At 59.4% G+C, this 16,420-nt stretch overlaps 1 protein-coding gene across 1 annotated transcript in view; it reads right to left on the bottom strand.

Annotated features, from left to right (window-relative positions):
- KIRREL3 (kirre like nephrin family adhesion molecule 3) overlaps nt 1–16,420 on the bottom strand; it is a 33,829-nt gene that overhangs the window by 2,131 nt on the left and 15,278 nt on the right. The window contains exons 7-12 of the mRNA XM_053659433.1: nt 12,420–12,520; nt 10,339–10,537; nt 8,878–8,913; nt 5,714–5,821; nt 4,184–4,293; nt 49–135 (exon numbers count right to left, since the gene is read on the bottom strand). Coding sequence (XP_053515408.1) covers nt 49–135; nt 4,184–4,293; nt 5,714–5,821; nt 8,878–8,913; nt 10,339–10,537; nt 12,420–12,520 — 641 coding nt within the window. The remainder of the gene's footprint in view (nt 1–48; nt 136–4,183; nt 4,294–5,713; nt 5,822–8,877; nt 8,914–10,338; nt 10,538–12,419; nt 12,521–16,420) is intronic.

The raw sequence follows: 16,420 nt of genomic DNA, 5'->3' as shown, positions 1-16,420 counted from the left end.
CTGAAGAGCAGAATCACATCGGGTCCTGCAGCTGGTGGCCACGCCTACCTTCAGGTTCTGAAACTCCTTCTCCTCTTCTTTGAGGACCTCCAGCTGCTTGAGGACTGAGTCTTGTTGGAATTCACCCCGGTCCATCTGCAACCCAAGAATGGCTGCTCAGAGGGCAGGAGGTGGGCTAAACGCCCACTTCCCCCAAGGAAAAGTAGGAGAAACCAACTCGAAAGGAGCTTGCCATCTCTGCCTCCCCTCCCCCCACCTCCCATGGCCGGGCCCGCAGGAGGCAGGAGATTTCAGATCTCGTGTTGCTCCCGGACCTCTTCGGACCTCTTCGGACCTCTTCGGAGAGACAGAGGGAGACAGGGAAGCGGGGTGGGTGGGTGAGAGGCAGGACCCTGAGATCCAACTTACTCCCCTCGGGCTAGGGGACCACCTACACAGCTCTCAATTGACTGATTCAATTAGATTCCTTGACCATTTACTGTGGTGGTCCCCAACCTTTCTGGCACCAGGGACCAGTTTTGTGGAAGACAATTTTTCCACAGACCGGGATCGGGGGAGGGTGGTTTCAAGATGATTCGAGCCCATTACATTCAAGCTCACCTCCTGCTGGGCGGGTGGGTTCCTAACAGGCCTGAGCAGACCGTTGCTGGCCCTCGGCCCTGCGGTTGGGGCCCCTGATTTACTGAATTTCAGGTTGGGCACCCCACTGCCCTACGGGCCAGGCATATGCACATCGAGATACAGCTGTTCCCATCAGGGCAGTGCATCTGTTGATAAATGACTGCAGAACCTTGACCACTGGGCAGAGGGTGGGGCCCTGGCAGAGAGCACGTCATCCAGCGCCTGGCTCAGTGAAGGGTTACGAAGGAGTGGCAGGGAACCATGGGGACCCTGGGCTGCAGGACAATGACTGAGATGTCCTGGTCTTCCTTAACAGGGACCGAGAGCTCCAGGGAAGGGTCACTTCTTGTTTTTCTTCGGGTCCACAGCACACCGGGTGCAGCGCCTGAGTGCTGTGGCCACCGATCAAAGAGCCTTTCAGGATGGAATATTTAATAGTTTTTTAAAATTAATTCTTTGATGCCCTAGTGCACTGCCAGGTCTACACGCAGTTAGTGTGGTTACAAAAGCTACCACTGTGTTGGGCGAACGCATGAAGCGATGCAGCTCTAAATTCCTGAGAATTAAGATAACGACTAAACGAGGTAAAAAATAAAGCACGCCCGGCACACAGTGGGGGTATTCATTAGTCCAAACACTCGCAGGGCGCTGCCCTGCGGCCTGCAGCTGCTTCCCACGGGTCCTTTCTGCACATGGCATGACCCAGGCCAGATTCCTGCCCACTCTCTGAGCTGAGCTGTGACGATGCTTGTCCCTTGTGACTTGCTTTCCTGGGGCCCCACGGCATCAGCCAGAGTACTTCCACCCTGTCCCCTCTGTGCTGACACTGCTTTTGTCATTCCCCAGGAAGTGCCCTGGGTCTGTCCAGGTTCCACTGCCATGCCCGGCTCTCCTCTTCGGGGGGCTGAAGCGGGACTGGGGTGCAAGGCAGTGGGGAAATGACAGGCTCCCCAGGGGAGGCTTAGCCACGGAGCCCTCAGCAGGTCCCTCTGCGGAGCTGTCCTCCCCTGCCCCTTACCTGACTACTGAGCAACCCCCCTGCTTTTCCTGAGGGTTTGGACTGGGGGGGGGGGGCGGTGTGGAGATGGGCTGAGACAGCCAGATGTTCCAGCGGGAAGGAATGCAGGCCCCATTTGGGACAAAGGACAGGCTGGGAACCGCCACACGGACTTGTTGAAGTTCATCTGCATTGTTCCCTCTCAGGTCTGGGCTGTGGTCTCCATCCTGGGAAGACTAAATGCCGTACTGTGTCCCCCCTTAGGTTAGCCCTGGGGAAATACTCTCGCATAGATTCAGGAGCCCGACCTTTGCCCCGGGGGACTCTGGGGGAACTGGGGAGGCTGACAAGTAACTCGAGCGAGGCGCTGTGAGGGAGAAATGTGCGATGTTTGGGAAGAGCATGGGAAATCACGGAGGAGGTGACATTTGAGCGCATTCTTACAGAAAATGAAATTCAACGGACAGATTCAACAGGCAGAGGGCACCGGTGCAAAGCCTCCGAGGTCGGGAAGACCCAAAGGCTGGGAACTGCAATTCCGTGGGGTGTCTGCGGGACCCCGGGCATTCCGCAGGAAGGTGAAGTGGGAAAGGCTGGTGGGTGCTGACACGTCTGGTCATGGACTTGGCCCAGCAGCCACGGGGAGCCCCTGGGGATCATGTGTAGCCACAGGGTCAGATCTGTGTTTTAGAACTGAGGCAGGATCATAAGAGTCTAGGAAAATTCCTGAGCAAGTGGAATGAAGAGACTGAGACAAGATAATTAAATAAGGCCAAATAATTTGAACAACTTACAGCCAGCTAGGGTATTGCAAGACCTTATCTTCCCCAACCAAGGACACTTGAGAGTAAATGGTTTATACCTCTCCTCCTTAAATCACCCTGGTCGGGGAGATAGAGAACAGAGACCCAATTAATGTCATTTATGCCAGCTGACCCCAAGGACAGCTGAAGTCAAGGGGACAAATAACAAAAACCTGATTAGAGTCAGACCCAAGATAAAAGGAAAACAGTAAAGCAGAGCGAAGGATAACTCCAACCCCCCTATGCACTCATTTTCGAGGCATCGGCGTGTTTAAAATGCACCTGGAAAGCTGATGCACAGTCTGCTGAGACCCTCCCCTAAGACGCTCCCCCACAGAGGAAAGGTAACCCTCCAGACCATGATGTCAGTGCAGGCTCTCTCTGGATGCCCTGCTTGGGTGTGGACCTTTTACTTCCTCCTGAACGCTAAGGGTCCCAGGGAGACTTGCAGCCCGGGGAGCAGTGGGCAGCAGCAGCTCATCCTGGGTTTATCCCTGAACCCGTGTCCAAGGACCCCTTTTCTCTGACTTCTCCCAGTGAGCTGACAGCAGCCCTGCCTTGGCTCACTTTTTCCTATAACGTTTCTAGAATAGAAATATTACAGGAGGGAGCCCAAAGCAGAGCACCGCCTGGGCTCTCTCCTGTTGCCTCTTCTACCCTAAGCCCTCCCTTTGTCTCACTGTCCCCAGCTTTAATAAACATGCTCTCAAAACCACCTGGACTCATGTTGTGAAATCTTTCCTACATGAAGTCAAGAACCCATGCACTACAGGCTGGCCTGAGGCAGACCGGCTCGGGGCCGGTCCCTGTCTGGGGACAGAAGGACCCTTTTTGGGGGGCACCGAGTACAGTGGTGAGAAAACAGAATGGTGAGACCCCTGAGGAGTCTGCTGGGACTGTCCGGGGAGCCATGGCAAGGCCCGGGCCAGCAGCCTCACAGTGGGGCACAGGCAAGGGCACCAGTTGGAGGGATCTTTTGAAGTGGAATCGACAGCACCTGAAACATCAGTTGGACAGAAAAAGAGCGGCTGAGGGAACAGTCAGCTTAGTGCTCTAAGTTTTGGTGGGCGTCCGCCAGGGACTGGGGGGCTCTGGGACAGACGAGGACACGGGGGATTTGTGAGCAGCAAATCGGAGTCTGCAGAGCTCACGGCGCTTCACAGGCTGTTTGGGGTTTGCCAGCTGGCCCTCCACCTGGCCTGTGCGCTTCCCCCCGGACCCCTGTTCCCCAGAGGAGGAGACAGAGGCACAGGGCGGCCCATGCCCCCACGTACCACCGCCGGAGTTTCCTAGCAGCGTTTCAGCCTTCTGTCTGCACAGCCGGCCGAAAGAGCAGGAGAAGCGATGATTTGCTTACAGTGAGCGAGTCAGTCCTGGAAGAGGAACCTATGACTCTTGCAGATTCTTGGGGGGACGTTGGGACATGGGGTACACACTGAATAAGTGCAATATCGATGGGTATGGGTGTAATAGTATTGCTACTGATGCGTGTCTTCTCTCCCTCCCGAAAGGTCAGGCTCTCTGAAAGCTGGGCTGCATTTCGGAGTCTTCGAGTCTCCAGGACGCCATGCGCAACACAGCAGACACACGGGCCGGGGGGGGGTGTCTTTGCAGGTTGAAAGCAGGGCCCTGGCCTGGGGTGGGGGAAGGGCTGTCCTGCTGATGCTCCGCTTCACGGGAGCCTCTAGGGCCCCAGGAGGCTTCCAGCCAGGACCCTCAGAGCACGGAGGGTGGGTGGGGTGGGGGAAGACAGCGTTCTCACCATCAGCTGCTTGATGGTGGGGTGCTCCTCCGCCTCCCGGCCAGAGGCAGGCTCCTTGTGGACAATCTCCACGCGGATATCATTCTTGGCTGACACAACACCTTTGAGATCTGGACATAAAATAGGGACGTGTAGGTGACGGATCCAGTCTGCGTGCTCAGGCACTAGGGTCTGCCACCACCCCCGTCACCCCCAGAATTTAGCCTCTAGCCCCTGAACCCTGCAGCCTGCTGCCCCACCAACACAACAGCGGTCTGGACACTCCGTGCGCTCTGGGTGACAGGCACCCCAGCCTGCCGCTGCCACGCCCATGGTTTAAGAGGTTATCCTCATGCATTTGTCCACCTTACAGAGCCGGGTCCTTCCACGCTACTACATCTTAGCTTCCTTCTAGAAGTCTTCCCTGACCTGCCGTACAGGCTCTGATCTCTCCATCCAGAGAATTGCAAATCTGACCTTTAAAAAGGCTCTCAGTGGGCAGCCTCCCACCCAAAGCCTAAACCTTCCCGGCATGGTGGTTGTGGGGGGGTCGGGGGAGCAGCCCCTGTATCGGCACCTCCGTGATGGAGACTGCACCATGCCTAGAGGAGGCGGCCACTTTGGACTTGGAGAGTCGTTAGAGAATTCCGGCTAAGATCCACTCCCTACGGTTTTCACGGAGAGGGTGGTGAGGGACGCCCCGAGACCACATGGCCGGGGAAGATGAGGCCACTTAGCTTCGAGTGGAGCAGATGCAAGGGGGACCCCCAGCTTTCTCCTGTACTGAGGGCTGCCCCATGGGGGAGGGGCAGGCTGGCTCTGATTATTCCTCCTGTGCCTCACGCTCACAGTGCAGAAAGTTGGAGCTGCGTGGGGTTGCAGAAGTCCTGCCCTCCTGCCCTTGCTCTTACACAGGAGGAACCTGAGGCGGGTGGTTGCCGCCCGCCCAAGCTCGCGCGTGGAAGGACTGGGGCCGAGGGCTGTGCCCCCGTTGTTCTCACTCCGCTCCGCTGTTCCTTTCACGAGTCTGCGTGTGTCTACCACACCTCCCATCGGCGCTATGGCCAGGACGGAAACTCTAGGTGTGTGTAACCTTCATGAGCTCATAAACACTAGGATTTTATTGCTAATGACTAAAGACCTTTAAAAGTCTGCACAGAGTGATTCCTTGAATGCTCTTTTTTGTTTTTGATACATGGGTAACCTGCTTTTCTGGTTGGACTCCCGGGTGTTTGAGGGGAAGGATGGACACTCCCCCCCGAGATTTCTGCAGAGTTCTATACGGCTGGCTACCGGTGTTCAGCCCAAAGTGCTGGCTGACTGCCCTGCTGGCTGAAGTCGCCCTCGGCTGAGCGCCCATACTGTGGGCCAGACACTGCCCAGCCCCGCCCAGACAGAGGTACCTGCGACCCGGCCGGGGCAGCAGCTCAGCGCACCTGCAGGCCCTGCTCCCCGCAACTCCCCCCCCGCCCCGTGAGCTCCCTCTCTGGGCAGTCTAGGCCTGGCCCTTTCTCTGCCCCCTCCCTGAGACCCCCGGGCTCCCTCCCATACTTCTCTGGGAGCGGGCGCAGCAGAAGGCCACAATGGTTGCCATGAGGACGAGGAAGGCCACACCGGCACCCACGGCCACCCCAATGATGACGGCCATCGGCACAGACTCTGTGGGAGAGAAGCAGGCACAGCTGACCCAGCGTCCGAGGGCCTGCTCTCCCCCAGGGCCTCCCCCTTTCCCGCTGGTGTGGCCTCTGCCAAGCTGGGGTCGGAGCCCTGCCCTCAGGCCCCTTGGAGAAGCCTGTGGGGGCGCTGGGCAGGCACAGGCAGAGTCCGACGGGGTCGGCTCGGGTGGGACAGGGTGGGAAGAGGGTGGGAGGCCGATGCCCACTGGTGGTGGTGGGAAGGGAGGCAGGTCAACCCAGCAGGGGTTGGGGTCAGGGCGGGGGCGGGAACAAGGCGAGGAGAGGCCGGGCCGGATGCAGCTCTCTTGGGTGTTAAACCAGGAAGAGTGTATCAGGCAGTGGCTGAGAGTCCTAAGTCCTGGCTTTCCTTCCCCTGTGGCCACCGCCCTGTGTGTTTGGTTTGTGTTGGCCTTCTCTTCCCTTTCCCAGGTGCAGGCGGCAGGGCCTGGACAGTCAGCTTTGAGGTTCTTGGGGGCCCCCTGGGTACCAGACGCTGCAGGTGCTGGCGGCCCAGGTCTCAGGGACCAGGGGAGCAGGATCAAAGGTCAGGGTCCTCTTTAAAGAGAGATGCCCCCTTTTCTTACCCCACCCCGCCCCAGTCCTGCTCCTTCCTCTCGAGGCCAGAACTCTGGGCATCCAGGCAGGCTTTTTCGAGGGGCCCAGAACTACAGCCAGGCAAAGCCGCGCTCCTCGCTGAGTGTCTGTGGTCTGTGGCTGCCCAGCCCAGTAGGGATGGGGATGGGAGGGTGATGTTGGGGTGCGGGAGGGGCTGCCCTCCTGGACAGCCCTGGCCTCTCTGTGGCTGCACATGGTGGGCCTGAGCACGTGGTTTGGGGCTTGGCTAGTCCATCCGGAACAGAACTCGAGAACACAGTAGCACAGAGACCGGAGGGCCACTGGGCCCACAGCCTTCACTCACAGCTGGAAATGCTGAGGTCCAGAGAAGTCAAGTGACTTGGTTAAGGACGCACAGTTTCAGCAGAGGCAGGGCAAATCTAGGTCCCCTCACACCCCCCCCCCCGCCACCCACTGTGGTGCTGTCCAGCTCCACCCCCCCCCCCCCCAGATTCCACCTCTTCTGAGCCATTCTTCACTTCTGTCACCCCTGGGGTGGGAAGAGGCAGGGCCCACCCTGGCTGTGGTGTGAGGGGTAGGAGGGGCAGGGAATGGCCTTGGAGCTCAGCCTGGCACCCGCCCCACTCAGTCTCTGCTGCTGCTTCTAGGTAAAGGGAGCAGGAGCTCCCGTCCGAGCCACATTCCTCAGTGTGGGCCACATCTAGGTGCTGGGCTTGTCCTGGAAGGAGAAGGTGCCTGCGGTTGACAGTGTCAGTGGCTAGGCTGGCAGCTTTCTCCCAGCCCGGGGCCTGCCTGCCGGTGGCTGACACTTAGAGTGGCAGGGGTGGGGGTGGGTGGGGAGCAGGTGGGTGCAGCCGCCGCCCAGGGACGGCAGATGGAGGCCCTTTAGTGGGTCTCAGCAGCCGGGAGTGAAGGGACTGGACTCCTGCTTCGTGACCCTGCTGTGACGGAGCGCTGCTTCTGTCTCCAGTTTCAATGCCATCAGAAACGGGAAACTGCTTTGGAAGCTCATTGGCTCTAGGCTCTTGAATTTTATTAATTTGGGTTTGATTTCGGTTCTCCTCGGGTTCCCAGTAAGTCTCCTGGGAGAACCCGGTCTCATCTCAGCTGACCTCAGATGGCCGTGGGGGGCTCTCAGCTTCTCTGGGCGCCCCCCTCAGTGTCTCACGGGACAACCAGAGGACTGAGGAACTGAGGAGGCGGTATCCGCCCCTGGCCTCCCGTGACTCCGTGTCCCTGAGATGTCGACAGCTGGGGGGCACCATCTTATCTGCAGCAGGTGAGTGGGGGCGGGAGAGGGTCTGCTGGGGACCCGGACCCCTGGGGGGCCTGCCCCCTCCCCAGATCTGGCCTGTGCCTGCAGGCCAGCAGTCCTCTCGGGGAGAGAGCACGCTCAGCGGTCCCCCAGCGAGAGAGGGACCGGAGGGGGGCGCTGTCCACAGGTTCGTCCTCCTCTCTGTCCAAGAAGGTGGACTGGGCACGAGGAGTCTCAGACGGCCAGGGATCAGGGGCCTCCGGGTACGTGTGGCCAGACACGCATGAGGTGGAAGCAGGCAGGAGACGCTGTCCCCAGCCCCAGGAGGGGCCCTGCGGGACCTTGGGGACAGGGCAGCAGGAGGCTGGTCACGGTTGTTTCTGAGACATGCTTGCACCCCCTGAAGCGCGCTGAAGAAGCGGACCGGCCCTAGCTCCTTCCGAGCCAGTGTGGCAGGAGGACTAGGGCAGAGGAATGCCCCCTCCATCTTCCACGTGTCCTCCGTCAGCGCTGTGGCCTCAGGTTTTGCAATGACCCTATTCTCTCATCTGGGTTTCTGCTTGGAGAGTGGGGGCAACTGTCTCTTGTGGGGCCCAAGACAGAGCAGCTGAGCCCCGGGAATGTGAGGACCACTAGGCTGCCAGGCACCCCAGGGAAGGGAGGCACTGCCCGTAGCCTCAGCTGGTGGTGGGATGGCAGTGCCCTGGAAGCAGGGGGGCGGGGAGGCGGGGGGAGGAGGCAGCCATGAGAAAGCATGGATTGGTATGGATTGATCATGCAGGCCACAGCTGGGGCTGGAGGCCTGACCCAGGAAGCTATCGCCAAGCTGGTGATGATGTTGAGAAGCTGGAAGAGTCAGGAGGAAATAGAGGGAGGCCAGGCTGAGGGCAGCTGCCCCAGAGGGGAGGAGCCAGGGCCTGGAAGGGAAGGAATGAGGGGAACAGAGCAGGGGAAACCGGAGCCGGGTCCCTGGCTGCAAGAAGCCTGCAGGCTCTGGCGGCAGTGAGGTGGGAGACAGGCTTGGGCCTCGACCCAGGCGGCTGGGAAGCCCTGGGCCTGCTGCTCTGACTGCACTGAGCCCGCAGACTGGGGAGGGCGGAGAAGTTAGCGGCCTGCACGGGCCTCCCTTCCCCCTCTGCAGGGCCCTCCCCCGCTAGCCCTGCGGTCCCTTCCCCCCACCCAGGGAGTTCTCGTGTCTCCTTCCGTACCTGCTTCCAGCCCGGCTCCCGACTTCATTTCCGAACCTGTTTGGGAATAAAGCAAGCGTCCACAGCCAGGGCCTGGCTGGCCAGGGTGGGGCGGGCCTGGGGTGGGGATGCTCCCTTCTCAGTCCCGTCTCAGGACTGCCCACTAGACCTAGTCTATGCCAACTGAGCTCGGAGAGGTTCAGAGACTCCAGGGGCAAGGGACCGGAGGGAGCAGGCAGGCCGGGGTGGGAGGGTCTGGAGGTAGGGGGGGAGAGAGGGCTGAGAGGCGAGCATGGGAGGTCAGGGCACCACGGGGAAGACATGGAGGGGAGCAGGGGGGGGACTGGAGGTTTGGGATGATGTGTGGATGATTTTATGCAAATTATGTGCAAAGCATTATGCGAAGCAGCACCTATTAGGAAAGAGGTGTTGGGAGACCCTGCGTGGTCCCTGGGGTGGCCTTGAGGCCTGAGGGCCTAGCGGGGACCACCTGCTTGGCCCAGAGGCTTTGCCAGGGCCTGACAGCCTGTGGGCAGCCTTCATTTTGGAGGGGTCAGGGAGTGCTCGGGCTGAGGCCCCCCAGAGAACCCTGGCAAAAGAGCGAGGCTTGCGGCCCCTCTTAGGATCCGGTGTGCTGCCGGGGCCTGAGCTTCTCTGGACCCCACTCTGTGCACCCCCAGGCTCCCTGCCCTCTGGTCTGTGTGAGACATTTCAGTAGGGACTGGAGGTCATGACCATGGGCTGGGCAGCCTGCGCCCGGGGGTCACTGTGGGATGAGCCTTCCCCTCGCTCCTCCTCCCCTGCCCTTCCTTCTCCACTCCGAGCCCTCTGCCTAAAGCAGACACCTGCACCATGTGTCTCCCCTGTCCCGGGGAGACACTACAGAGGGTCTGAGCCTGCCCCCACCCATCCCCAGTGGTTGGGGCAGCTCAGGAGCTTCCCTTTAGCTCGGCTTGGGTGCCTCTGGGAGGCTTCTGTCTGTCTGGACTGGCTGGCTGTGTTAACTGGCTCAGCCATGTTCCCCAGCAGGTCCGTCCTAGGGGGTCCCTGTGTCCCGCCCAGGGCCCCGGCTGCCTCTCCACGGATCACCCACCCCTGAGGGCACTGTGGTCAGACCAGGGCACCCCAGGGAAATGCTGAGTGCAGACAAGCCAGGGCCTTCAGAAGGTGTGGGCCTCTCATGGCAATGCACTTGGCTTGCTCCTGTGGCCCCTTCTTCTGAAACATCACCTTGAAGGCCAGCTCCCCAAGCAGCTTTCTAACTCTCTCCCTTCCTGGTGCCTCATAGCACCCCTGGCCTCAGGGTGCTGGGACAAGGAGGGCCACTTCCCAGACCTGCCCAAGGCTGCCTGGCTAGTGACAAGAGCACTGTGACCTGTCCTGGGGCCCCACCCAACCTGGAGCCTTCACTAGGCATGCTGCCCCCTCAGGACCCCAGAAGAACTTGCCTGGGGCCCCTCCCTGCCCAGGGCAGGGCCCCACCTTGCTCCTTCAGCCGGATGATCTCGGTGTCGGAGCCGAAGCTGTTCCAGGCGGTGCAGTTGTAGATGGTCTGGAAGTCGGCCCGCACGATGTTGCTGATGGTCAGGGTGGAGATGACGCCCTCCTCTGTGCTGACCGTCTCCACCGTGTAGCGTCCCGACGTCCCCGACTCCAGCACGTTCTCCTTCCACGACCACGCCTGCCCGGGGGGCCAGAGTTAGGAGGAGACCCCACCTCGGCCACCCACACGGGGGCCACCGTGCTGCCTCCCACCCAGGGCTGCCGCTGCCAGGCTTCCCACGCTCACTGGTACACTCACAGACACCAGCACAGGTGCATGCACACGCAGGGTCACACGCATCCCAGCACACACCCAAACTGCATGCCCACACCATGCCTGTCACACCACAAACACGTACAGCCACACGTGTACATGCATCCCAACGCACCACAAATATACACACTCCACACACAAAAACATGCCACAACCCGTGCACACAGCACGCCACTTCACAAAATGCCAGCACTGTGTGCACATGTACACACACACCACACCATGCACACGCACACACACCACACCACCTATACATGAGACCACCCACATGGGTACACCACACCACGTGTACACACGCCACACCACCTGCCCATGAATACCACCCACACGTACACACACACACCGCACCACGTGTACACACACACACCACACCACCCGCATACACACAGAGGCTGCGCCCCCTCAGAGGGCATTTCCTTGGTGAGAAGGGGCCCTCAGGTGGTTCTGCATGGGAGCATCTTTCCAGACAAGCAGGAGACCCTGTGCCAGTGAGCACCCCTCACCCCCTGCACCAGCTGGCCTGCATCAGTGTCTCTCCCGGACACTCCTGCCAGCTGGGCGCTGGAGGCAGAGGACTAGCCCAGAGTGGCTGCCTCCAGTCTTGTTGCTGTTCTGTCTTGTCCGTACAAAGGTACGTTCCGAGAGTTGTTTGTAACCGCCTGGGTGGGTGTCCCCCCAGAGCTGGTTCCCAGGAGCTGGAGGCCCCTTGCACACTGCGAAGGCAGGACGAGGCCGTGGCTGCCCCGACTCAGCACTTCTGACGCTCCTCGGGCAGGCTGTGCTGGGCCTCGGAGGGTGTGCAGCAGCACCGGGCAACCCCAGGGCTGCCCAGTGTCCCCCTTTCCTGGTTTTCACGTCTGGCTTCCACCAGCTCCAGGTGGCTGGGGCCGGAGGCTCCCTCCACAGACGCGATGCCTCGGACGGTTCAGTGTGAGCCATCAGGGTGCCTGGGCTGCGCTGCCTGGAGACCAGCGTCCCAAGCAAAGGACGGGGACGGAATGGCATTTTTGGAGGGAAAAACTTGATTACGCTTGATGAGTGCGGCAGCCTACATCCTCCGTGGACGGAGGCCTGGTGGGGGTGCTCTGGGAGGCACAGAAAGGGGCTTGCCCACTATAAACTGTACCCTAAGTAGGATTTTGCCAAGCTCCATCTGGCCTTGAACCCAGGGAAGTGAAGAAATCATGTACTTTTCTTTTCCTTCCGCTCCCCTCACTTGCTCCTCTGCTCTCGGGATGCAGGATTCTGTTACACTCAATGCTAGGGCCCAGTTCAACGGCAGAGACGCATTAAAAACACTAGCAGACAGCCCTGGCTGGGTGGCCCAGTTGGTCGGAGCGTCACGCCATGCACCAAAACGTTGCAGGTTTGATTCTCAGCCGGTGCATATGCCTAGATTGAGGGTTCGATCCCCAGTCGGGGTGCATCCGACGGACCCAATCCATGTTTCTCACATCAGATGTTTTCTCTCTTTCTCCCCTCCTTTCTGTCTCAAAGCACTAAACATATCCTTGGGTGAAAATTAAAAAATATACTTGCAGACCAACCCTGGCATATAGCCTGCTCTGAAAAAGGAGACGGCTTGTGATTTTTGTCTTTACGATGGCTTTCTGGAAAGCCAGTGGGAATCACTTCCCGGCAGAGGGAAGGAAGCCGGAGGTGTGCGCTGCCTCCCCGCAGCCCCGCAGCCCCGCAGCTGTGGGCAGAGACGCTGGTGCAGAGCCCCGTGGCCTCCCTGGGCACTCACTATGCGGTCGGGCGGTGGTGTGCTCCGGATGAAGCACTTGATCTGGCCCTTCTCGCCGTGGAGGGCGTGCTGGGTCTGGGTGCTGGAGATGATGGGGGGTCCTGTTGGGGAGACAGCATCTCGTCAAGGGTTCAGAAGGGCAGGTGCCCGGCTGGGCCCTCATGGGGGTGGGGCTCAGGAGCTTGCTCATTGCTTCAGTCACCCAGCAGGTATTTTCCGAAGGCGCGTGTGGACACGGTGAAGTGCAAGGTGTCAGCAGTGAACCTCTTAAGGGGTTTTGAGTGGGTGCTTCTAAGTCAGAATGCCCAGAAGACATTGTAGGGGTTCCGAAGGAGTCACCCCAATGTGTGCTCCTGTGGTGTGCGGATTATTTTGAGCTACAGGCAAGGGAGACCTGCAGGCTCAAGAGAAACTTCTACCTCCCCTTAACTGCCGAGGAGAATTTAAATTAAGGGCCTTGCCTATAATGAGACATTATCGGAGATAACATTTCCACCCGTCTAGATAGCAGGGCAAGCTACTAATTGCTGAGTACCTGCCTCACCGGTTAGTTCTAACCGCCCCTCTGCATTTCCGCGGTCCTCACCTTTATCCTTGGCTCAGAATTCCGTAAGCACCTCGTTTTACCTTTCTGTCCCTCTCAGGTGTGTGGAGGTCTCGAATGTGCGTGTGCATTTAAATGGGGCCATTTTCTCTTGTGAATCTGTCACAAATTCATTTGGTTATTCAACCGGCCAAAAGAACCTGAGCGGCGAGGGGGAGGGGTGGGGTGTTTGCCTTTCCCCACCCCAGGAAAGGTGACGAGTGTTGGGATCACAGGAACGGTCAGGGGAAAGGTTAACCGACTTCGGAGGAGAGAGAATAGTTCTATCTGGCGGGTAGGGGACGCTGTACGAAGGAGGGAGTCCACCCAAGAAGGGAGCAGAGAAGCCGACCGGGAGGAACTGGCGGGGCACCGCCGCCTCCGCCAACTGTTCCGTTTCCAGCCATGTTCTCTGATTACCAGTAGAGGGCGCGCTTGCCTAACAAACCCGGTGTCCCGGGCAAGGGCCGAACCTCGGGGAGCAGAGACCCGGTGCCAGGCTCCTCTCTCCCAGCGGAGGAATCAGCCTGAATCGGCGCGATGCGCTGGGCACGCTCAGATCTCCCACGCGTCTCAGGAGACCCCAGTGGGCCCAGGTGAGGCCAGGCCTCCAAAGCTGGCCCCAGCGTCTTCTCATCCAGTCTGTGCGTGTGCGTGTTGGCACCTGCGTGCGCACGCGTGCGCGCGTGTGCGACGCCTCAGGGTCCTGGTGTAGCTGTCTCAACACTAGCGAGTCTCCCTGAGGTCCAGCGGTGCTTCCGGTCTCCTCAGCCTTTTATCTGCCCTAAGTCTTTCCTGCCCGAGGCCCACCCGTCAGTGAAAGAGCAATGGAGGAGCGGCTAGTTCAGTCTTTTGTGCTGACAGCTTCCTGGCTGGGTGGGCATTGGAAGCAAGGGGTAAAGGCGTGGAGGCCCCTGTGCCTGCTTGTCATCCCTTGGGGCAAAGACCACGGCTTGGGTGGCAGGAAACAGGAGCAAGACAGGCAGAGAAAGGGATCTGAGGACAGGTAAAATTAGGCTGGGAACAAAACAAAAACCGCTGCAAACATAATTGCTGTTTATTAGCCACCTTAATTAAACCAGATTTGCATTTCTATGAGTAGCTCTCAGGCAAAGGGGGAAAACGCTATCGGGAGACACTCAAGTGGCTTTTTGAGTTCAGGAGGCAAATGCCTTGGAGCTGGGAGAGGCAGACATGGGGGACCCTGCGGATGGGGGTGTCCACACTCGGTTGGCTGCATGAGTGGGCTGAGCCCTCGAACGCAGTGAAGCATTTGGGCAAAAGGCAGGAGGGCTGGGTGGTTCAGGAATTTGATGGGGCTTTGTTCTGCCGCTGGGCTGGAAGTGATGAAACCAGAATACCTTTCCCCCTTCACTTCCCAGGAGCTAGGAAGCCCCTGGAGGATTCTCTGGCAAATGCCTCTGTGTTACAGAGCTTCTTAAAAGAAACCAGCAATCAGTATAGAGGTGGATGGGCTTGAGGGAGTCACAGGCAGCAGTAACACAGCTCACTTTCCCTTCCTGTGGGCTGGGGTTGAGCCAAAGCAGCCGACCTCTGTGCCCGCAGACCCCCGGAGGGCAATGGCCAACAGACCCTGCTGGGCAGGGATTTGTTTTGAAGACCAGCCCATCATCCTGGATCCATTCAGGATGGCCAGACCCCTCGGCCTAGTTTGGCCCCCTTGCGAAGGGCTGCACCATCCCCCCACCTGTCCTCCAGGTGCCCAGGTGGGCTGGCAAGCTCCTACCCCTGGGCCATCTATCCCACTCCCTGCCTCGGGTCAAGATGACCCTAGTTCAGCAGAAACGAACCGATTTCTCGCTTTACTCCCATCCCGTGGGCATTTTCTTGCTGGCAACCTTGGGAGCGTGTGTGGAAGGATTGGAGGCAGAAAAGGGGGATGGAAAGCAGGGGGATGGGAAGCCAGGTGCTGGAGGGAGCAGATTCAATCCCGGATAGATGCCAGGGCCCAGGCTGGGGTGTTCCCGTCTAAGAGAAATGTCCTCCCTCCAAGCTGTGCACCGCCCTGGCCGGGTGGCTCAGTGGGTTGGAGCATCCTCCTGCGCACCATCAGGCTGCCGGTTCAATTCCTTGTCAGGACACATGCCTCAGTTACAGATTTGATCCCCACTTGGGGGCATGTTTAGGAGAGAGCCTCTCTCTACCGCTCTCTCCCTCTCCTTCTCTCTGAAATCAATACAATCATATCGTTTGGTGAGGATTTTAAAAAAAGATATGACTTCCTGCCTCAAGAAACCACTTTAAATTTCTGCTGGGGAACTCCTGAATGTCTAAAGTGACAATGGAGTGTCAGTCCCTCCTTTATTCACCCTGGTTACCCTAGAAACAAGGCTGCTCCTTTACAAGCTTCAGACTTAGGGACCCTGGAGGCCATGTGTGAGTCTGAGGGTGCCCAGACTGGTGGGGCCTGGGGCCGGGTACCAGAGCCCACCGTGGTCATGGGCCAGCGCTGGCTGGTACCATCCCAGAACCGGCTGCGGGGGTGGCAGAGAGAGACTCAACTGCCTGGCTCCGCGGAGCTGAGAGTCAGACACCAGCGCGGCAGGAAAAGGCTGCAGCCCGTGTTGCCATGGATATGCGGAGGCTCGATCAGATGCTGTTATTTTTAGCCCTGCCGTGCCAATTTATCGGTGGCATCCTAGGGACACATAGGAAAGGCAGGAAGGCTCCTGAGTCAGGATTCTGCCCAGGACAGGTGGCCGGTGAGCCCTCAGGGGTCTGGGTAGGTAACCCCCACTCTCTGAGGCTGCCGCCACCCTTGGAGCGAAGACAGGGAAGGAAGCAGATGGAGGAGGCAGCTAATGGGGACAGCAGAGGGCGTGGCGAAGGGGGAACCATGCTGGTTCGTGTTCCAGCAAAGGGGAGCACAGGTGGGGCTTGCAGAGGGCAGCCTCCGGGGTGAAGAGGAGCCACCTGGGCACGTCTCTGGAACTCAGCTCCACGCCTCCCAGGGGCCCTGGCAGACTGCGGTGGGGCAGGGCTGGGAAGGGCCACGGGCAGGACAGAAGCGAAGTGGGACCCGGGAAACCCGGTGCGGGAAGGAAGCTTGGAAGTGGCAGAGGGACTTGGCCTTGGTGGTTCTCACCCTCTCAGACCAGCACGTCATCACAATCGGGACACTGAGTTTCTGTCCTGGTGCCCCAGCCTTCCTGGGTCTGACCTGCGCTGGGTCTCAGCTTCTCCAGGATCTTCGGGGTCCCATCAGCCTGGCCTGGCCCCAGCCCCATCCCCTAAAGGCTTCGTGTAATGGCCATGGAGGAGCCACACTGCATTCTCGGAGGGGGATGAGAACGCGCTCCCTCGGTGACGATTCCTTTTGTGTGTAATAGGACACCTTCCCTCCGCTCCAGGGGACCCCTGAACACTTGGCCTTGTGGGCATGGTGACAGGGGTTCCC

Source organism: Artibeus jamaicensis, unplaced genomic scaffold, assembly GCF_021234435.1.
Source record: "Artibeus jamaicensis isolate MK-2021 breed Jamaican fruit bat unplaced genomic scaffold, CSHL_Jam_final scaffold_660, whole genome shotgun sequence".
NCBI classification, from domain to species: Eukaryota; Metazoa; Chordata; class Mammalia; order Chiroptera; family Phyllostomidae; genus Artibeus; species Artibeus jamaicensis.
This window is presented reverse-complemented; position numbering and strand designations above follow the sequence as displayed.